This window comes from Scyliorhinus torazame, chromosome 7 (assembly GCF_047496885.1).
Source record: "Scyliorhinus torazame isolate Kashiwa2021f chromosome 7, sScyTor2.1, whole genome shotgun sequence".
Taxonomy (NCBI): Eukaryota; Metazoa; Chordata; class Chondrichthyes; order Carcharhiniformes; family Scyliorhinidae; genus Scyliorhinus; species Scyliorhinus torazame.
The window spans coordinates 30,853,716-30,877,508 of NC_092713.1; the positions used below are offsets into that span (position 1 = coordinate 30,853,716).

Here is a 23,793-nt window from a genome sequence, read left to right on the forward strand (position 1 = left end):
AACTGGGAGACTCTCCCAAGTGCCGTTTTGCCTGGTCCCCGTTTGTGGAGACCAGTGCTAAATGGCGCCCGGCTGGGGTCACCTCAGCGAGGCCGTTAGATCCTGGAGGCTGGTTAGCTCTGGCAGAGACACATATACTTACATGTGCAAATTTAGGTCCCACACATTGTGGGTGGGATCCAGATCGCGACGCCTTGCAAGATCCTATTAGATCTCGCGAGGCGTGGGGAACCGGGTAAATCTCGGGCGGGGGGGCCTGTAGCGAGATTTACCAGCCATGTCATGTCCCAAGTTGTGCACGACGTGGCCATTGGATCGCACCCAGTGAGTCTGGGGAATCAAAATGGAAAATAAGGAGATGGCAAATGAACTGAACAGGTATAGACACAGAGATAGTTGATAACGTTGGTTTTAATTTTACAAAGTTCCCTAAGACCGGAAAATTGTAAATGCAACTCCTTTATTGAAGAAGACAGGAAGCAGAAAACCACAGGCCAGTTCGCTTAACATCAATCAAAGGGAAAATGTTAGAAGCTTTTATTAAAAATATTATACCAGGGCACTTATGCAGGAAAGTAAGTTGTGAAGAGGACATAAGGAAGCTACAAAAAATATAGATAAGTCACGTGAGTGGGCAAAGATCTGGGAAATGGCATATAATGTGGGAATATGAGAAAATGCCCATTTTGGCAATAAGAATAAAAAAGCATATTATCTAAATGGCAGGAGATTTCAGAGCTCTTGAGGTGCAGAGGGATCTGGCCATCATAGTGCTTGAATCACAAAAGGTTAGCATGCATGTGCAGCAAGTAATTAGCAAAGCTAACAATGTTATTGTTTAGAGTGAGGGGAACTGAATACAAAAGTAGAGAGATTGTGCTTAGGGAGGCCACATAAGGAATAATGGGTACAATATTTGTCTCCTTATTTAAGGAAGGGTGTAAAGGTGTTGGGAAGCAGTTCAGAGAAGGTTTACAAGGCTAGTACCTTAAATGGGCAGGTTGTCTTATGAAAAGAGGTTGGGCAGGCTGGGCTTGTATCTGCTGGAGTTTAGAAGAATAAGATCTGGTGGGATCTTGACAGGGTGGATGGATTAGGGGGTCATTGTTTCAAAATAAATAGAGTTTCCCATCAGAGATTGGGAGAAGTTTTTTTCTCAGCGGGTCATGAGTATTTGGAACGCTCTTCCTCAAAAGACAACGGAAGCAGAGTCTTTAAATATTTTTAAGGCAGAACTAGATAGATTTTTGATAAACAAGGGGATGAAAGGTTATCGGGTGTGGGCGGGAATGTGGAGTTGAGATTACAATCAGATCAGCCATGACCTTATTGAATTGTGCATCAAGCACGAGCGACTGACTGACCTACTCCTTCCTGCTGCTAATTCGGATGTATCTATTTTTAAAATGTCACGGGAAGGAGCATTAATTCTTTCAAGGTGCATACTCAACCATAGCGTTTTGTTGAAGAGTGCTAATGTTATTTTTGGTTGTCTTAACTTTGGATTAAAGGAACTCTTTTGTGCCAACACATAACTCAGGCTCAACCTTGGTTTTTAGCCAGCAAGGAATAAAGTTTGATTCCTAACTGTATAGGACAGCCAAAGAGCATGCCCACTGGGTTTTGAAATCTTGTATGACACTGTAAATGTGAAACGACAAACACTTCACAAATTATCATGGCAGGAAAAGCATGCAATGGATTTAAACAAACCTGCAAACTGCTCTTTTCAATTGAAGCTATCATTCTTTCGCTCTCACATTGAACAGACAGGGCCACATTGTCAATGGTCTGAATCTCTTCTGGTTCGGATAATCCATTCCTTATCAGTCTTTCAAATGTACTATCCTGGGATCTCTGAGGCAGCTTGTGAGCTGTGTCCACCCTGTCATAATCTTCCGGGTTCAAGGGAAACGGAAAACGAAAGACATCTGGGAATCCAGGAAATGTCTGATCAAGTGACTGCGGCTCTCTCAGAATTGAAAATCCTGTTGTAAGAAATGATTCAACCTCCTCTTCTTCAGCTATAGTGGAAAGAAAAACGAGTCAATAAATAATCTGGACTTCTTCTAAATTCAAAGTTTTAAAACTGATTTTCATTTTCAAGATCTAATTTACTGCAAAATTATAACTATAATAAACCTGCATCTTCTTATTTCACTCAGAGCACTCTATTGAAACATTTGGTATTCTAAAGAATGATCTGAGTGAAATAAGATTTAACTCATTTGATTGTTTTTAAAGGACTGTGTGCCGATTAGTACTGCTACATAATAAATAAAGACTCTGAACAATTGGAACATAGCACTATTGTACTATTTAATATCATAGTATGAAACAGTAACAGTAGTATTACTGTGCTATTACAATGCATTTTATAATGCAAAAATGTAATCTGAACAATACAGGCATTATCCAATATTTCTTGTCGACTGGAATGAACTTATGTGGGTGTACATCATATATGTAGATTGAAAATACGACATTTTAAATCATAATTCAGTCTACATTAACCCATTCATCTTTCAAACCTTTTACAGTACCTGCCTAAGATAAGAGCATGAGATGGTCCAGCTTGAGAATTCTTCAATGAATGGCATCAATGATGCCTGGAGCAACATATAAATTAAATGTGACAAAGAATTGCCAGCTTTCTTCCCCAGATGGCTTGACCAAGTTGACAGACTCATCGCCAGGAAAATGCCAATGTCTGTGAGTCAATCACACAAGATCCAAATAGGTCTTCCAGCAAAATATCACTGGGAGTGGAGCTGGAGTGGACCCAGAGGGGCAGAATATTGGAGCTGTGAGAATAAATAACTTATCATGGGGTTCGCGGCCTAGTCACCAGGGAGCAGAGCTGGAGTGGACTCAGAGGGGCAGAGAATCGGAGTTGTAAGTATAAAAAAAAACTTTCCTCGGGGATTTGTAATCGTAGCCACCGGGGAGCCGAGCTGAAGCAGACGCAGAGAGGCGGCGCATTGGAGCTGGGAGTATAAATAACTTACCTTGGGGATTCGTGGCCTAGTCACTGGGGAGCGGAGCTGGAGAGGACCCAGGGAGGCAGAGCATCAGAGCTGAGAGTATAAATAACTTACCTCGGAGATTCGCGGCCTAGTCATCGGGGAGCAGACACAGAGGAGGAGCATCAGAGCTGAGAGTATAAATAACTTACCTCGGGGATTCCGCTGAAGCTAAAAAAAAAATCTGAAAAACCTACATCACAGGAAAACTGTGACCTAATTGGTTGCTAGGGAATCTGCACTAAATTGGAAAAAGTTTGAAAAACGAATTAACTAAGAAGAGATTGCTGCGCAGACAACATGCTATAGCTGCATGATGTGGGAGCTGGTAGATTCCATTGCGAGCTGCAGTGACCACATTTGCACCGTGTTTGCAGCTCGAGGGATTACGGCTCAGAGTTGATGAGCTGGAGTCCGAGCTTCGGACACTGCGACACATCAGGAAGGGGGAGTTATCTTAACGCTTTGTTTCAGGAGGCAGTCACATCCCATAGTTTTAAGTGTCACAAATTCGGCCAGTGGTCAGGGACAGCAGGGTGCAACTACAAATGAGGCAGGTTCCTCAATTCCGAAATGGAGGAGCCTCAGCTCATGACCTTGTTCAACAGGTATGAGGTACTTTCTTCCTGTGTGGATGAGGAAAAGGACTCTAGGGAGGATGAGCAAGTTGACCACTCCACCGTGGTACAGGAGGCCATTCGAGGGGGAGGGGGGCAAAAAGAAAAGTGGTAGTTATAGGGGATTCCATAATTAGATGAACCATAGCATCCTCTGTAAGTAGGACCGAGAGTCCCAAAAGGTATCCCAACATTTTGGTTGATCCCTGCGGGACCCCACTTGCCGCAGGCTTCCAGTCAGAAAAACACCCTTCAACCATCACCCTCTCCTTCCTGCCACTCAGCCAATTTTAGATCCAATTCAGCAAATTTCCTTGGATCTCATGGGCTCTCACCTTCACTGTCAGTCTCCCATGTGGAACCTGATCAAAAGCCTTGTTGAAGTCCAAGTAGACCACGTCAGATGCATTTCCCTCATCTACACACCTAATCACCTCGTTTGATCTAAGTTGATCAGATATGACCTCCCCTTAACAAAACCATGCTGACTGTTCTTGATTAATCCCTGCATCTCTAAATGCAGATTAATTCTGCCTCTCAGAACTGCCTCCAATTGTTTCCCCACCACCGACTGGTCTGTAATTTCCTGGTTTATCCCGACCTCCCTTCTTGAATAATGGTACCAAATGGCTATCCTCCAGTCCTCCTAAATTGTCCCTCTACACCTTTTACACTATGGCTACCAGAGTTAACCTCTCCTGTGGCCAGAGAGAAACTGAAAATTATTGCCAGCGTCCGTGCTTTTTCCTCCTTTGCCTCACTCAACAGCCTGGGATACATTTTGTCTGGCCCTGGAGATTTGTCTACTTTTAAGCCTGCCAGTCCACTCAGAACCTCCTCACTATCTAAGTTAATCTCTTTGATTTTATTACAGTCCAGCTCCCCGACATCTATATATACTGTCCCTCTCACATGTGAACACCAACAGAAAGTATTCATTTAGAACCCTATCTACATCCTCTGGCTCCACACACAAATTACCACTGCGGTCCTTTATGGGCCCTACTCTTTCCTTAGTTATCCTTTTATTTTTAATATACTTATGAAACAATTTAGGAATTTCCTCTATTTTACCTGCCAGTATCCTTTCATGTCCCCTTTTTGCTCTCCTAATTTCCTTTTTAAGTTCTCTCTTGCACATTCTATACACCTCGAGGGCTTCTGTTGTTTTGAGCCCTCGATATCTGCCACAAAACTCCCTTTTTCTCCTTATTAAATGTTGCATATTCCTTGATCTCCAGGGTTCACTGGATTTGTTGGTCCCACCCGTTTTCTTGATTGGAACATGTTGGCCCTTTACTCTCCCTAATCCTTCTTGAATGCATCCCACGGTTCTGTCACAGATTTACTTAAAAGTGTCTGTTCCCAGTCCACTCTGGCCAAATCATATCTGATCTTTAAAATCAGCCTTCCCCCAATTTAGAACTTTCATCTCAGGCCCATCCTTCTCCTTTTCCACAACAATCTTGAATCTAATGGAGTTATTTTCACTGTCTGCAAAATGTTCCCCCACTGATACTTCAACCACTTGCCCAGCTTTGTTACCAAAAATTATGCCCAGGACTGCCTCCCCTCTTGTACGACCTTCTACATACTGGTTTAAAAAGTTCTCCTGGATGCATTTTAAGAATTCTGCTCCCTCTAAACCTTTCACACTATGGCTACCAGAGTTAACATTGGGCAAATTAAAAAACCCCACTAACACTACCCTATTACTTTTACACTTCTCTGAAACTTGCCCATTGATGTGCTCTTCTATTCCTCTCAGACTGACGGGCCTATAGAACACTCCCAGCAATGTGATTGCTTCTTTTTGGTTTTTAAGTTCTACCCATATTGATTCCCTGATCAAGATTGTGCCACCCCCATCTCTTTTACCTCCTTCCCTATCTTGCCTGAAGATCCTGTATCCTGGAATATTGAGCTGCCAATTCTGCCCCTCTCTCAAACAAGTCTCAGTGACAGCAATGATATCATACCCCCATGTTTTAATTTGTGCCCTCAATTCATCTGCCTTGTTAGTCAGGCTCCTTGCATTAAAATACATACCATCCAATCTTGCCAAACTCCCTTGTGACTTAATTGGTCAATGCATTCTATACCTTCCTGACTCACTTGATGTCTCTTCTAATATTGGCTGTGTATCTGCGGAACCTTCTCTCAGGATCACAGGCCCGTCAAGTTAGTTTAAACCCTCCCCATCAGCAGTAGCAAACCTGCCCGCAAGGACACTGGTCTCATTTCAGTTCACGTGCAGGCAGTCCACCTTGTACAGGTTCCACTGTTCCCAAAAACAGTCCCAATGTCGCAGAAATCTAAAGCCCTCCCTCCTGCACCATTTCTCCAGCCACACATTCATCTGGACTAACTTCACATTTCTATACTCACTAGCATGTGGCACCGGAAGTAATCCAGAGATTACTATCTTTTGAGTCCTGTTTTTAATCAACTTCCTAGCTCTCTAAATTCTGCTTTCAGGACCTCATCCCTTTTTCTGCCTATATTGTTGGTACCAATGCCTACCACAACATCTGTCTGCCTGTCCTCCCACTTCAGTAAGCCCTGCAGCCGTTCAGTACCATCTCAGACCCTGGTACCAGGGAGGTAACATATCATCCTGGCCACAGAAACACCTGTCTATTCCCCTTGCAATTGATTCCCCGACCAGCCCTGACAGTCTTCCTCTTCCCCTCTTGTGCAGCAGACTCACCTATGATGCCATGAAGTTGGCTGCCCACTGCTTTCTACACGTACTGTGCTCACCCCAGTCCAACGCCGGCATCTCCACATCATTCCTCTAGAGTCACCTACCCCAATAGTATCCAAAATGGTATATTTGTTAGAAAGGTGGATGGCCACAGGGAACTCCTGCACTACTTGCCTTCCTCTATTTTGCCTGGTGGTCACCCATGCCCTTTCTGCCTGCTCAATCCTCACCTGCAGTGTGATCACCTCACTGAATGAACTATCCACGACTTGCTCAGCATCCGGATGCTTCACAGTGAGTCCACTCTCAGCTCTAGCTCCAAAATGCAGTTAGCCAGTAGGTGTAGGTGGACACACTTCCTGCACATGTGATCGCCAGGGACAACTGAAGTTCCATGATTATTCATTAATGACTTGGATGATGGCGTAGAAAGTCATACATCCAAATTTGCTGATGATACAAAGTTAGGTGGCATTGTAGACAGCCTAGATGATAGCATAAAATTGCAAGGAGATATTGACAGACTAGGTGAATGGGCAAAATTGTGGCAGGTGGAATTCAATGTAAGCAAGTGTGAGGTTATCCATTTTGGACCAGAAAAGGATAGAGCAGAGTATTTTCTAAAGGGAAAGAGATTAGGTACAGTGGATGTCCAAAGAGACTTGGGGGTTCAGGTGCATAGATCCTTAAAATGCTACAAACAAGTGCAGATAATAATCCAAAAAGCTAATGGATTGCTAGCCTTTATATCTAGAGGATTGGAATATAAAGACACAGGGGTTATGCTGCAGCTATACAAAACCCTGGTTAGACCCCATTTGGAGTACTGTGAGCAGTTCTGGGCACCACACCATAGCAAGGATATTTTGGCCTGGGTTATGTTACAAGGGGGGATTACACAAATTAGGCCTTTTGCGATAGAATTTAGAAGGTTAAGGATGATTTCATAGATCAAATTTACAGTGCAGAAGGAGGCCATTCGGCCCATCGAGTCTGCACCAGCTCTTGGAAAGAGCACCCCACCCAAGGTCAACACCTCCACCCCATCCCCATAACCCAGTAACCCCACCCAACACTAAGGGCAATTTTGGACACTAAGGGCAATTTATCATGGCCAATCCACCTAACCTGCACATCTTTGGACTGTGGGAGGAAACCGGAGCACCCGGAGGAAACCCACGCACACACGGGGAGGATGTGCAGACTCCGCACAGACAGTGACCCAAGCCGGAATCGAACCTGGGACCCTGGAGCTGTGAAGCAATTGTGCTAACCACCATGCTGCCCATTGATCAAAGGATTTAAGATATTAATGGGGAAAGGCAGGGTAAATAAAGATAAACTATTTCCACTGGTTAAAGATTCTAAAACTAGGGGTTATAGACTAAAAATTAAGGGCAGACCGTTCAGGAGAGATGTTAGGAAGAACTTCTTCACTCGGGTGGTAGAGGTTTGGAACTCTGTCCCACAAACAGCAGTTGAAGCTAGAACAGTTGAGATAGATTTTTGTTAAGCAAAGATATTAAGGGATATGGGCCACAGGCAGGTGTATGGAATAAGGCCACAGATCAGCCATGATCGCATTAGATGACAGGACGGGCTTGATGGGCTGAATGGCCTACACCTGGTCCTATGTTTAATGGTCTGTTAGCAAGCCAACCATAATTGTACTTTTACATATAGAAATTCTGCTATTTCACAAAATGACACTTGAATGCATTGAAGCATGTACGGATTTCCTTGGTGATAAGGAAATATAAAATAACAAATTTTATAACATTCATACTATCCTTCAGTTATTGCATTGAAAAAACTTTTTTTCCGCTGGTTTACAAATAATTAGCAAGTCATTGGCATTTATAACTTCTAATTTATCTGCAAGTGCTTTTTGCAGTAGACTTGCGCCTGCAATATATTTTCAGTTGTAACATAGGTGAACTGGATGATACCACTAGGGAGACTGAAGTGTTTCTTGAACAGAGTTAGGGAAAATGTGTGCTGCTGTTCAGGTTCCAAAATTACAGAATTCCCTAATGAACAATTCCTGTGGAACAAACTTTTGTGCAAGACACGAGATGCTGATGAACTCAATCAGTATGGTTTTTTTTTAAATAAAAAGTGAACGGAGCCTCTAATATTGGAATGTTTACAAGCACAACTTCCTGGAGTTAACTTGCCGCCTTGTTTTTTTTGTTTTCGCAGTTACTTATTATTATTAAAAATAATGACATTTTACAATGGATTAGGTTGTTTCATGGATTTTCCAGGACATGCTTTTTGCCAATGTTTCTTTGACAGAACCATCTAAACCAACAACCGCTATCACCTAGAGGTTCAAGTGCAGCTCACGTAATGGGGCACCATCAAGGGGCAGATGGCGGTGTAGAGTAATATTAATGGACTAGCAGTTCAGAGATTAATGGACTTATAATTCAGTGTTATTGCTCTCAAATGACATGTGTTCAAATCCCACTGTGGCAGCTCAGGAATGGTGACCATGAAACTATCGGTTGTCATAAAAACCCACCTGGAATGTCCTTGGGGAAATTGGTCACTCATACCCGTGTTTCCTGCACTGGTGAGAAGATGATCCGTGGATCGGGGCACCATTTTTAAATGCCTTGTAGCCTCCTTACATCCTCGTCACAAATTACTCTCCTACCCATCTTTGTGTAGTCAGCAAATTTAGCAACCATGGGCGGGATTCTCTGGTCTCCGACACCGAAATCGCGTTCGGTGATCGGCTGGAGAATCCCCGTTTGCGCTGAAATCGGGGGCGGCGCCGCTTTTGCAATGCTCCGTCCCCTTCAAAACGCACGCCAATGGGACAGCCTCAGGACGTCACCCGAGGCCCTCCTCCGATGCGTGGGACATATGTCCTATTTATTTTCAGGAACTCGGCGTGGCAGCTGCGGTTGAGTCCAGCGCCACCACGGTCAGGTGGGAGCCGTTCCGTGGGCAGGGGGGGCTTTGGCGTGGGCTGGGGGCACTAGTAGGGGTTGGTCCGGCGGTGGTGAGCCTGGTCAAAGGAGGGCATTATATGGCAAGTTGGGTCCGGGTGTGGCCGGCGCCATGTTGCACGGCACGGCTGCTGCAAGCTGCCGCCGTGCGCATGCGCGGCCATGGGTCCGGCAATTCTCCAGCCTCATCCGCAGCTAAAGCCGGGGGCTCTACGCTGCGTGCCTGCTAGCCCCTACTAGACAGAGGATCGGTGCAGCTTTTGCGCCGTTTTGTCGGGTGTAAAACGCCACTGTTCCCACGCCAGCGTCAGCAAATAGTCTCTCAAATGGAGTATCCAGCCCCATACCTTCAGTCTCCTCATCCAAATCATTTGAATAAATTCTAATAGGCTGTGACCCCTGCACTGATCCTTGTAGTGTACCATTCATCACATCCTCCCAACCAGAAAAAGACCCATTTAGGCCAACTCTGTTTCCGATTAGCCAACCAATCTTCAATCCATTCCAACGCGCTAGCAAGTATAAAAATAGGAGAAAGCACAGATGAATGCACGGCTTAAGAGTTGGTGCAGGAGGGAGGATTTTAAATTCCTGGACCACTGGGACCGTTTCTGAGGAAGGAGGGACCTGTATACGTGGGACGTTCGACGTCTGAACCAGAGCAGGACTAACATCGTTGCTGGCGGGTTTGCAAGTGCTGTTGGGAGGTGTTTAAACTAATTCAGCAGGGTGAGGGACACAGACTGCCAGCAGAATAGGGACACAGCATAATAAAAAATAACATCAAGTCAGAGGGAATACAGCAGTAGTAAGTTTCAGGAGAGTAAAACGAGGCTGAATGGCCTCCACTTTAATGCCCGGAGTATTACAGGTAAAATGGATGAGTTGAGGACGAGGGTTGACACGTGGAATTATGATATAGTAGCCATCACGGAGATGTGGTTGAGGGAGGGGCACGATTGGCAGCTTAACATACCGGGATATAGAATCTTCAGGAGGGACAGGGGAGGGGGAAAAAAGAGGGGGAGGCATTGCACTATTAATTAAGGAGTCAATTACTGCAGTAAGGAGAGATGACATCTTGGGGGTGGTGTTAAATGAAGCTCTGCGGATAAAGTTTAGGAATAAAAAAGGGACAGCCACATTGCAAAGTATTTATTATGGGCTCTCAGATAGTCAGAGGGAAATCGAGGAGGAAATATGTGCGTAATTTGCGGAAGCGTGTAAAAATAAAAACAGGGTAATTATAATGGATGATTTCAACTTTCCCAACATTAATTGGGATAGTCATTGTGCTAATGACTTAGAAAGAGCAGAGTTTGTAAAATGTATACAAGAGAGCTTTTTAGCTCAACATGTGGAGGGTCCAACAAGGAATGGTGCAGTGCTGGACCTAATTCTGGGGACTGAAGTGGGACAGGTGGTTGATATGATGGAGGGGGAGCATTTTAGTGATAGTAACCACAACATGGTGCAAATTAAGTTTATTATGGACAAGGAAATAGGCAAATTGCAGAAAAGGGTATTGGATTGGGTGAGAGCAGACTTTAGTAAAATAAGGCAGGATCTGGGCAAGGTAAATTGGAAAAAGTTACTGGTGGGGAGATCTACAGAAGGGCAGTGGGGGTGTTCAAAGAGGAAATGAGGACGACACAGGCCCAACATGTTCTCTCTAGGGTAATAGGAAGGAGTAACAAGCCCAGAGAACCATGGATGACCAGAGATATTCAGGATACAATCTGAAGGAAGAGAGAGGCTTTTAGCAAGTACAAGGGGAGCAAATCAACAAAGGCATTAGTGGAGTACAGAGAGTGCAGGGTGGAGCTTAAGAAAGCAATCAAGAGAGCAGAGAGGGCATATGGGAAATCTCTAGCTGGTTAAGCAGGAAAAATCCCAAGATATTCTATAAGTATATTAATGGGAAGAGGAAAACTAGGGAAAATGTAGGGCCCATTAGGGATCAAGGGGGGAATCTGAGAGTGGAGCCAGAGGATATTGGTTGGGTGTTAAATGAATATTTCTCATCTGTCTTCGCCCAAGAGAATGAGGAGGCAGATATGGAACTCTGAGAGAGAGACTGTGAGGTTATTAAGCAAGTTGCCATAGGGAGGGACAAGGTATTAGGAGGTGTTGGCAGCTTAAAAGTGGAGAAATCTCCAGGTCCGGATGAATTGTGACCCAGGTTACTGTGGTAGGCGAGGGAGGAGATCACAGGGGGCCTGATCCAAATATTTAATTCTGTTCTGGCCACGGGAGAGGTGCCAGAGGACTGGAGAGCAGTGAATGTGATCCACTATTTAGGAAAGGCTGTAGGGATAAGCCAGGGGACTACTGCAGGCCAGTGTGTCTCACGCTAGTGGTGGGGAAACCGGAGGAGAAAATTCTGAAGGAGAGAATCTATCTCCACTTGGAGAGGTTTGATCAGAAATAGTCAGCATGGCTTTGTCAGAGGAAGGTTAAGCCGAACAAATTTGAACATGTAACCAGGTGTGTAGATGAGGGTAGTGCAGTTGATGTAGTTTACATGGATTTTAGCAAAGCATTTGACAAGGTTCCACATGGGAGACTTATAAAGAAGGCAAATGCACATGGGATACAGGGGAACTTGATACGGTGGATTCGAAGCTGGCTGAGCTGTAGGAGACAGAGGGTGATGACAGACGGCTGTTTTAGTGACTGGAAGCTAGTGTCCAGTGACGTACCACAGGGATCTGTGCTGGTTCCCCTATTATTCATCATTTATACAAATGACTAAGATGACTATGTGGGGGGGTAGGATCAGTAAGTTTGCAATGACAAAGATTAGCCGGGTGGTTAATAGCGAGGCTGAGTCTTGAGTTGTCGGAAGATATATACGGGATATAGACGGGATGGTCAAATGGGCAGAAAAGTGGCAAATGGAATTTAATCCTGAAACGTGAGGTGTTACACTTCGGAAGGAGCACTGGGAAGTCCTGAAGAACAAAGAAACTATGGCATGTTTGTAAATAGATCCCTGAAGGCAGAAGGGCGGATTAACAGGATGGTAAAAAAGGCACACGATACACTTGCCTTTCTCAAGCATGGCATAGATTACAAAAGCAAGGAAGTCATGTTGGAGTTATGTAGAACGTTGGTGAGGCCACAGCTGGAGTACTGTGTGCAGTTCTGGTCGCCACATTATAGGAGGGATGTGATTGTACTGAACGGGTGCAGAGGCGTTATACCAGGGTGATTACACCTAGGATGGAACATTTTAGTTATGAAGAGAGGTTGGATAGGCTTGGGTTCTTTTCGCTGGAAGGGAAAAGACGGAGTGGCAACCTGATCGAGGTATACAAAGTTATGAGGGGCATGGACAGGGTGGATAGGGAACAGCTGTTCCCCTTAGGTGAAGGGTCGGTTACAAGGGGCCACAAGTTCAAAGTGAGAGGCGGGAGGTTCAGTGGGGTATGAGGAAAAATGTTTTTACCCAGAGGGTGGTGACAGTCTGGAATGTGGACGGTCTGGTCAGGGGCTGTTTAGCACAGGGCTAAATTGCTGGCTTTGAAGCAGACCATGGCAGGCCAGTAGCACGGTTCAATTCCCGTAACAGCCTCCCCGAACAGGTGCCGGAATGTGGCGACTAGGGGTTTTTCACAGTAACTTCATTTGAAGCCTACTTGTGACAATAAGCGATTTTCATTTTCATGCACTGCCTGGGAGGGTAGATGTGGGTTCCCTCACATCGTTTAAAAAGTACCTGGATGAGTACTTGGCACGTCTTAATATTCAAGGCTATAGGCCAAGTGCTGGAAAATAGGATTAGGTGGGCAGGCCAGGGCCTTTCATGCATCGATGCAGACTCGGTGGGCCAAAGGGCCTCTTCTGCACTGTAGTAGTCTGTGACTCTGTGATTCTATGTTACCCCCTAATCCATGAGCTTTTATTTTCTGCAATAGCCTTTTATGTGACACTTAATCAAATGTCTTCTGGTTTCATTGGGGAGCTGCAAATTTCCTCGGAGGATGACCTCGAACAGCCCTGAGCCTGGAAGGCAGCTGCAGACTGCACCATCTTGGTATGAGAGTCAGCAATCCCGGCTGGGTGGTTGGCATGCACCAGCATGGGTTGTGGTAGAGTGGTAGGAGCATGAATGCTGTCATCCTCAAAGACAGCAATTTATCCTCCATGTCCCTGGAGGAGAGAATGCCTAACTGCCGTGACAACCTGCCAGCCCCTCTAACATTGGTACCTCTTGTCATGGTCAAAGCTTGTATTGTTAAAATGCTGATCTTGCATGGCTTCAGTCTGAGATTTCAATACGGACATTGGATAGCTTGTGCTGTATTTGCACTGTATTAGGATTAGGTCTACAGCGTGCTAATGGAGTTGGTCATCAGTTCCATGTTGGAAAGAGTGGACTCCAGGGTCTGTGCAAAGCCGTGTCCCACGTTGGTATTGGATCAGTCTGTCCTCCTGGATATTATTCACAGGCTTTCTGGCTCGGCTGTCAACGCATTAAGTGTTTTGCTGCGTATACCCTTCCATCAGCTTTCTTCTGTGGCGTGCACATCAAAAACCCATGCTTCGTTTCAGTACTCTGCAACTGAATGGACGTGCAGTCTCAACCTCAGCAAGCTAGCACATGCACTACTGTCTCTCTGCCTTGGCTGCAAGCCACACATGCCTAGTGTTACTCCAAGCACTGCACTATCTTCTAAATTACATGCAGTGCCAGAATCTGAGTTGGTGACAGTGAATGATAGTAGTTGTTGTGATTGATAGAGATTGTGGGCGGCATGGTGGCATGCCTCACAGCGCCAGGGACTGGAGTTCAATTCTGGCCTTGGGTCACTGTGTGTGGAGTTTGTACATCCTCCCCATGTTTGCGTGGGTTTCCTCCGGGTGCTCCGTTATCCTCCCACAGTCCAAAGATGTGCAGGTTAGGTGGATTGGCCATGATGGGGTTTATGGAGATTAGGTGGGGTGGACAGTGGAGTGGGCATGCTCGTTCGATGGGCGGTGCAGACACAATAGGCCGAATGGTCTCCCTTCTGCACTGTAGGGATTCTATGATTTTACGGCCATGCTGCACCTGTAAAGCAACCCGCCGCAACGCAGCGTGGCGGATATAAGTCAGGAAACCCGGCTCCTGGGATCTACCCGGCTCGCAACGCCTCGCGAGATCTAACGCAATCTCATGAGACGTTGCAATGTGAATCCCACCCATTGTGTGCGGGATTAATGTTCATCGAATCTGCATATTAGAGCGAGGCGACAAGTCTCATTTTAATGTGGAAATTCCCGAGGTACCCAAGGCGTGGGACCTATCGCCTTCGCCTTGGAGACCTTGGGCGAGCGCCGTTCAGTATTGGTCTCCACAAACGTGGACGATGGAACGGCACTCATTGGGGTCTTCCAGGAGATCGGAGGCCTCCAGGTGCATGCCCTTTGGGAAGAGTGGTTCCTTTGCCATGCTGGTGCTATCCAGACACTGCCAGCCTGGCAATGCCACTTGGGTGGCTGTACCAGTTGGCACTCTTTGCCCATTTATGTGAGATCATTGAACTTCTTGCAGCACCGCATGCAGGTCATCAGGACTTGGCTTCTGGTTTGGATCGCCATGGATATCTGTTGCCATAGCCTTTTCACATTTCATTTAGAATCCTCACAGCAAGAAAGCAAAGAGACATTTACATGATCCGTTTCTGCTGAATGTAAACTCATTTTTCAGAAGGTAAAGAAATGTGTGCAATTTACTGCAGCAGTCTCCTCCTTCAAAATAACTTTGTGACCAGGAAACACCATGCATCCACTCTCACAATTATCTTACACCCTGGATCTTTTAAGAAGCCAACTTTTGGTTACTTCCAGAGACTCAGGAATGTAGAAATATAGAAAATAGGAGCAGGAAGAGGACATTCGGCCCTTCGAGCCTGCTCTGTCACTCATTATGATCATGGCTGATCATCCAACTCAATAGCCAGTTCCCACCTACCCCCTTATCCTTTCATCACTTTCACCCCAAGAGTTGCATCTAATTCCTTCTTGAAAGCATACAGTGTTTTGGCCTCAACTACTTGCTGTGATAGTGAATTCTTCAGGCTCACCACTCACTGGGTGAAGAAAGTTTTCCTCATCTCAGTCCTAAATGGTCTACCCCGTATCCTCAGATTGTGACCACGGGTCTGGACTCCCCCACCATCGGAAACATCCTTCCTGCATCTCCCCTGTCCTAGCCCTGTTATAATTTTATCCCCCCCTCATTCATCTGAACTCCAGCGAATATAATCCTAACCGACTCAATCTCTCCTCATACATCAGTCCCGCCATCCCAGCGATCAGTTTGGTAAACTTTCGCTGCATTCCCAGTATAGCGAGAACATCCTTCCTCAGATCAGAAGACCAAAAGTGCACAAAATATTCCAGGTGTGGTCTCACCAAGACCTGTATAATTGCAGCAATACATCCCTGCTCCCGTACTCGAACTGTCTCGCTATGAAAGCCATTGTTTACCCCCTGCTGCACCTGCATGCTTCCCGTCAGCGACTGGCGTATGAAGACACCCAGGTCTCGTTGCACATTCCCCCCTCTCAATGTATAGCTATTCAGATAATAATCTGCCTTTGTGTTCTTGCTACCAAAGTGATAACCTCACATTTATCATAGTGCGTATGCCATGCATTTGCCCATGCACTCAGCTTGTCCAAGCCATCTCTGCATCTTTCCCACAGCTCACCCTCCCACCCAGCTCTTTGTGTCATCTGCAAATTTAGAGATATTACATTCAGTTCACTCATCTAGATCATCAATATACATTGTGAATAGCGGTGATGAGCAATAAAAAAAAATTAAATAATACAAACAGCTTCAGTCCTTTTAATTAACAATTTAGTACCACAAATATAATTTACTCTGGTGATCTCTGCGTCTCAAAAAGTTGACTGATGGCGAGGTCCCTGTGGGAGTGGTATGGGAAGCACTAAAAGCGGTGGTCAGAGGAGAGCTGATCTCCATTGGGGCCCACAAAAGGAAAACAGAGGCCAAGGAAAGGGAAAGATTACTGGGGGAGATTTTAAGGGTGGATAGGGAATTTGCAGAGACCCCGGAGGAGGAATTGTACAGGGAGAGGAGACGACTCCAGACGGAATTTGACCTTCTGACCACCAGAAAGGCGGAGGTACTGTGGAGGAAGGCACAGGGGAGGAGGTATGAATATGGGGAAAAGGCTAGTCGCCTGTTAGCTCATCAATTGCGAAAGAGGGCAGCAGCGAGGGAGATAGGAGGAATTAGAGACGAATGGGGAGATACGGTGCGAAGGGCAGGAAAGATAAATGAGGTGTTCAAGACCTTCTATGAGGAACTGTATAGGTCTCAACCCTCAGAGGGAGAAGAGGGGATGCGGCAGTTCCTGGACCAATTGAGGTTCCCGAAAGTGGAGGAGCGGGGGGTGGTAGGCCTGGGGGCACCGATTGGGGTGGACGAGGTTATTAAGGGACTGGGAAGCTTGCAAGCAGGGAAGGCCCCGGGACCAGACGGGTTCCCGATGGAATATTACAGAAAATATGTGGACTTGTTGGCCCCGTTGATGGGGACGTTCAATGAGGCCAGGGAAGGGGGGGCTCTACCCCCGACAATGTCGGAGGCGACGATATCGTTAATTTTGAAGAGGGATAAAGATCCGTTGCAGTGCGGGCCCTATAGACCCATTTCATTATTGAACGTGGATGCCAAATTGTTGGCAAAGGTACTGGCATCGAGGATAGAGGACTGTGTCCCGGGGGTGGTGCACGAAGACCAGACAGGGTTCGTAAAAAGGAGACAACTGAATGTTAACGTGCGACGACTATTAGGGGTGATAATGATGCCCCCAGTGGAGGGGGAGGCAGAGATAGTGACGGCAATGGACGCAGATAAGGCATTTGATAGGGTGGAGTGGGAGTATTTATGGGAAGTGTTAAGGAGGTTTGGGTTTGGGAACGGGTTTATTCGCTGGGTTAGACTTCTTTATGGGGCTCCAATGGCAAGCGTAGTTACAGGTCGACATAGATCGGAGTATTTCCGACTATATAGGGGAACAAGACAGGGATGCCCGCTGTCTCCATTGTTGTTCGCGTTGGCAATTGAACCTCTGGCCATGGCGTTGAGAGACTCCAGGAAATGGAGAGGGGTGATTAGAGGGGGAGAAGAACACCGAGTCTCGTTATACGCGGATGATCTATTGTTATACGTGCCGGACCCAGCGGGGGGGATGATAGAGGTTATGCAAATTTTGAGGGGGTTCGGGGATTTCGCGGGGTATAGGCTAAACATGGGGAAGAGTGAATTATTTGTGATACATCCAGGGGACCAGAGTAGAGAGATAGAAGGCTTGCCTCTAAGGAAAGTGGAAAGAAACTTCCGATACCTGGGGATTCAGATCGCTAGGAGCTGGGGAACCTTGCACAGACTTAATCTGACACGGTTGGTAGAACAAATGGAGGAGGACTTCAAGAGGTGGGACATGCAGCCTCTATCGCTGGCGGGCAGGGTGCAAGCAATTAAGATGATGGTCCTCCCGAGGTTCTTATTTGTATTTCAATGTCTCCCTATACTAATCACCAAGACCTTTTTTAATAAAATAGACAGGAGCATCACGAGCTTCGTGTGGGCAGGGAAAGTTCCGAGAGTAAGGAGGGGGTTCCTTCAGCGTAGTAGGGACAGAGGAGGATTGGCACTACCGAACTTGGGCGATTACTGTTGGGCTGCCAATGTGGCAATGATACGTAAATGGATGATGGAGGGTGAGGGAGCGGCGTGGAAAAGACTGGAGAGAAAGTCCTGTAAAGGGACGAGTTTAGAGGCGCTGGTGACGGCGCCGCTACCGATCTCACCTAAAAAGCTTACCACGAACCCGGTGGTGGCGGCAACATTGAATATCTGGGGACAGTGGAGGCGACAGAGAGGGGTGCGGGGAGCCCTGGTGGGGTCCCCAATCAGGAACAACCATAGGTTCGCCCCAGGAAGAATGGATGGAGGATTTTAGAGCTGGTACCAGTTGGGAATTAGGAGGGTGGGAGATTTATTTATAGATGGGACTTTTGCGAGCTTGGGAGCATTGGAGGAAAAGTATAAGTTGCCCCGGGGAAATTTCTTGAGATACATGCAGGTGAGGGTGTTTACTAGACAACAGGTGAGGGAATTTCCGTTGCTCCCGACACAGGGGATACAGGACAGGGTGCTTTCAGGGGTGTGGGTCGGAGAGGGCAAGGTGTCAGAGATTTACCGAGAGATGAGGGAAGAGGGGAAGGAGTCGGTGGGCGAACTAAAAGGAAAGTGGGAAGAAGAACTAGGGGAGGAGATAGAGGAGGGTATGTGGGCTGATGCCCTAAGCAGGGTAAATTCCTCTTCCTCATGCGCCAGGCTTAGCCTGATTCAATTTAAAGTGCTACATAGAGCACACATAACGGGAGCAAGATTGAGCAGGTTCTTTGGAGTAGAGGACAAATGTGGGAGGTGTGGCGGGAGCCCGGCAAACCACGCACATATGTTTTGGGCGTGCCCAGCACTGGAAGGGTATTGGAAGGGAGTGACGGGAGTGATTTCGCGGGTGGTGAAGGCCCGGGTCAAACCAGGCTGGGTGTTAGCTCTATTTGGAGTTGCGGAAGAGCCGGGAGTGCAGGAGGCGAAAGAGGCTGACGTTGTGGCCTTTGCGTCCCTAGTAGCCGGCGCAGGATCCTACTCATGTGGAAGGAGGCGAAACCCCCCGGACTGGAGGCCTGGGTAAATGATATGGCGGGGTTCATTAAACTGGAGCAGATAAAGTTTGCCCTGAGAGGATCGGCTCAAGGGTTCACCAAGCGGTGGCAGCCATTTCTCGACTACCTAGGGGAACGTTAGAGGGAAGACAGATGACCAGCAGCAGCAACCCAGGGGGAAGGGGGGGGGGGAGGGGGGGGGGGGTTAGTTTAGGTCAAAGATAAGGGGGTTTTGTTACTTGTGTATTGTTAAAAATTTCTGTATTGTTATTGTTGCATTTGCTTTGTAAGAGGGGAAAAATTGTTTGGGAAAAAAATTTCAATAAAACATATTTTTAAAAAAAAGTTGACTGACAATTGAATTTTGACTCTTAATAGAAGCAACAGAATTTTGAGTATCTTTAGGAGCCAGCCATATTCTGACCAACATTTGTTGCAGCAATTAGTGCCTCTTGCCAACTTAATGTTGATTTCCTGTTGAGCCGCAAAGATCTTTTTTTCATGATGCTACGGTTAGAAGCAACTTGTCTTCTTCTTTGTGAAGGTCTTGCACCTGTTAGGCAGCCACTTGTTCTGCAGACAGTTGAATGGCCAAATTCCCCCACAGCAGCTGCAATACGTCTCTTGTCTCCATTAAGAATTTCTGAATCACTTCCAGCACTTCAGTTTCAAAACGACCACAAATTTTATACATCTTCAACTACCAAAATGGAATTTATAACTGTTTTAACTAGGTAGAGTTAAACTATCAAACCCAGTCGAGAAACAAAATAACCTTGGGCTGCATTCTCCGCGCCGAAATCCAAGGTGACCCTCAGGGTCCTACGGGCACTGTCCAGGAGGAGAGAGCACCAGAGGCTGACACGGAGCCTCGCTACAGGGAGATGGAGGTTGTCCCCTCCTCCTGACAACAGCACATCTCAATGTCAGCGGGTGGAACAGGGTAGCATGGCAAGGCATGTCTCTGCCTCCACCACCAACTTGTGCAGCAAATTCCAGACTCCCACTACCCTCGACGTAAAAAAGGTTCTTACTCTGGTCCCCGCTACACCTTCTGCCACTTATCTTGAATCTATGTCCCCTGGTTTTAGAATTCTCCATCAAAGGAAACAATTTTATCCTGTCTATTCTATCTCTTCCCCTCATAATTTTGTACACCTCAATCAAGTCCCCCCTCAGCCTTCTTTGTTCCAAGGAAAGTCACCCTAACCTGTCCCATCTCTCCTCATAGCTACACTTTTCTAGCCCTGGCAACATTCTTGTAAACCTTCTCTGCACTCTCTCCAGAGCAATAACGTCCTTCCTGTAATGTGGTGACCAGTTCAGCACATAATACTCCAGTTGTGACCTCACCAATGTTTCATTCAATTCCAACATTATATCTTTAATTTTATCATAGAACCATAGAATTTACAGTGCAGAAGGAGGCCATTCGGCCCATCGAGTCTGGACCGACTCTTGGAAAGAGCACCCTACTTAAGCCCACATCTCAACCCCATCCCCTTAACCAAGTAGCCCCATTAGTCTACACTTCTGCCAATGAAGGAGAACATTGCATATGCCTTGTCTACAACCTTGTCTACCTGAACTGCTGCCTTTAGGGACCTGTTTACTCAGAATCATAGAGTACACAGTGCAGAAGGAGGCCATTCGGCCCATTGAGTCTACACCGGTCCCTGAAAGTGCACCCTACCTAAGCTCACATCTCCACCCTATCCCCGTAACCCAGCAACCCCAGCTAACGTTTGGACACTACGGGGCAATTTAGTGTGACCAATCCACCTAACCCGCACATCTTTGGACTGTGGGAGGAAACCAGAGCACCCGGAAGAAACCCACACAAACATGGGGAGAACGTGCAGACTCCACACCGATATGGGGAGAACGTGCAGACTCCACACCGACAGTGACCCAATCCGGGAATCGAACCCGGGTCCCTGGCGCTGTGAAGCAATAGTGCTAACCATTGTGTTATCGTGACAGGCAGCACGGTAGCCTTGTGGATAGCACAATTGCTTCACAGCTCCAGGGTCCCAGGTTCGATTCCAGCTTGGGTCACGGTCTGTGCGGAGTCTGCACATCCTCCCCGTGTGTGCGTGGGTTTCCTCCGGGTGCTCCGGTTTCCTCCCACAGCCCAAAGATGTGCAGGTTAGGTGGATTGGCCATGATAAATTGCCCTTAGTGTCCAAAATTGCCCTTAGTGTTGGGTGAGGTTACTGGGTTATGGGGATAGGGTGGAGGTGTTGACGTTGGGTAGAGTGCTCTTTCCAAGAGCTGGTGCAGACTCGATGGGCCGAATGGCCTCCTTCTGCACTGTAAATTCTATGACGCCCCTACTTGCACACCAAGATCTCCCACTTCATTTACCCCTTAGTAATTCCCATTTATTGTGTACTCCATATAACCGTTTGATCTTCCTAAATGCATGAACTCACATTTCTGCATTAAAATCATCTGCCAATTTACCACTCACTCCACCAACCCAATTAAATCTTTTTGGAGATTATGGCTGCCCCTATCTATCGGGACTCTGTTTCAATTCGGTGCCTCAGCAGGGAAGGTCCCACCGCGGCTGCACTTAGTCTTGTTTCCTGCACTGAGGAGCTTCAGCAGGAAGAGATTGGGACGCCGTCTCTCGACAACCACCCCCCCCCCCGACGTGACCCGTGAACCCTCCAAAAGTTCCAATTCACCTATAAGGGGTCTTTGGCCCCCCACAGCCCCGCACCTCACCGTACACGTGCAGGGCACCCCCAGGCCCGATCCTCGTCGTGGGGAAAATGCCACCAAGCACCCTGGCAGGTGTCCCTGCCAGCTGGCAGTGCCAGGCTGGCATTGGCAAGATTCCCAGGTGGCACCAGCAGTGCCACCCTGCCCCAAGGGCAAGCATCTTCAGATCACCACGTCTTGCAGGTTCTGATCTCCCGGCATCAACCGGCCTTTCGGGTGCAACGTGGCCAGTAGATTGCGCCATATTGCTATCCACTACACTATCCACTATTTGGCCAATCTTTGTGTCGTCTGCAAGCTTACCAATCGTGACCCCCACGTTCACGTCCAAATTGTTCATATATAATACAAACAGTAAGGGTCCCAACACCAAACCCTGTAGAACACCTCTTGAAACAACTTTGCATTTGCAAGGGCATCCATCGACCATTGCCCTTTGTTTCCTGTTACTCGGCCAACTTTCTAACTGGCTTGCCACATTACCCTGTATCCCATGGGATTTAACTGTTTAACCAATCTTCCATGTGGGACCTTGTCAAATGCCTTGCTAAAATCCATGTAGACAACATCCACTGGTCCACCCACGCCGACGCTACCACCAAGAAAGCACAACAGCGCCTATACTTCCTCAGGAAACTAAGGAAATTCGACATGTCCACATTAACCCTTACCAACTTTTACAGATGCACCATAGAAAGCATCCTATCGGGCTGCATCACAGCCTGGTATGGCAACTGCTCGGCCCAGGACCGCAAGAAACTTCAGAGAGTCGTGAACACCGCCCAGTCCATCACACGAACCTGCCTCCCATCCATTGACTCCATCTACACCTCCCGCTGCCTGGGGAAAGCGGGCAGCATAATCGAAGATCCCTCCCACCCGGCTTACTCACTCTTCCAACTTCTTCCATCGGGCAGGAGATACAGAAGTCTGAGAACACGCACTAACAGACTCAAAAACAGCTTCTTCCCCACAGTCACCAGACTCCTAAATGACCCTCTTATGGACCGACCTCAATAACACTACACCCTGTATGCTTCATCCGATGCCAGTGCTTATGTAGTTACATTGTATATGTTGTGTTGCCCTATTATGTATTTTCTTTTATTCCCTTTTCTTCCCATGTACTTAATGATCTGTTGAGCTGCTCGCAGAAAAATACTTTTCACTGTACCTCGGTACACGTGACAATAAACAAATCCAATCCAATCCAATCCAATCCAAAGAAGAGGCGCAACCATCACCAACTTACAAAGACCCGACTAACCACCAATGAGTCTTCCCCATTAATGTCCTAGTATTATGTACCTTGAAAGGAACAGCCATATCAACACTGTGGTTGCTGGAGCGATGCAGAGGCTGGGCACTCTGAAACATATGGGGCGTGATTCTCCATTCTGCCAGTCGCTTTTTCCTGAGTGGAGTGCCCTTGCCGGCAGTGGGATTCCCCATTCCCGCCACCTTCCAATGGGATTTTCCATTCTGGAAACCCCACCGGGATAAACGTGGGCGCGCTATTGGTGCAACGGAGAATGCCGCCGGCAGAGAATCCAGCCCATGGTGTCTGGCCACTTCAGTTCTCACCACTATCTTCAGTCCATTGGGAGTGGGTCGGAATACTCAGCTGAATAGGTGCAGCCACAACTAAACTCAAGTAGCTCAACAGCACCCAAGACAGGGTACCATGTTTGATTGATGCCTCTGCCACGGAACAACACATAGGAACTAAGTAAATGTTGCTGGTTTTACCTTGTTTGCACCATGCATTAAGTTGGTAACCTGCTGTTTCATCATATATACAAAAGCGAACTGAGTGCTACTTAGTGCAGGAACAGATTTGTGATTACAGTGAAGTGCACTGAGGCAATTATTTATAACTAAACCTAAAAGATTTCACAGTGTCATTAATGCAAAAGAACATTCATTAACTAGACTTATTACATATTTGTTTTGAACGGTCAGGGATGAAAGCATTACTAGTAGCTCATTCGAACTTGCTTTAATTCAACATTTGCATTAAATGAACATTTACGTTTTGTTGGTGAGATTCTAGGTGCT

The 23,793-nt window shown here is 46.7% G+C and overlaps 1 protein-coding gene across 3 annotated transcripts in view; it reads right to left on the minus strand.

Annotated features, from left to right (window-relative positions):
- tgfbr3 (transforming growth factor, beta receptor III) overlaps positions 1-23,793 on the minus strand; it is a 235,941-nt gene that overhangs the window by 42,015 nt on the left and 170,133 nt on the right. For all 3 annotated transcript variants that reach the window (XM_072510477.1, XM_072510478.1, XM_072510476.1), the window contains exon 9: positions 1,714-2,024. In XM_072510477.1, the coding sequence (XP_072366578.1) occupies positions 1,714-2,024 (311 nt within the window). The remainder of the gene's footprint in view (positions 1-1,713; positions 2,025-23,793) is intronic.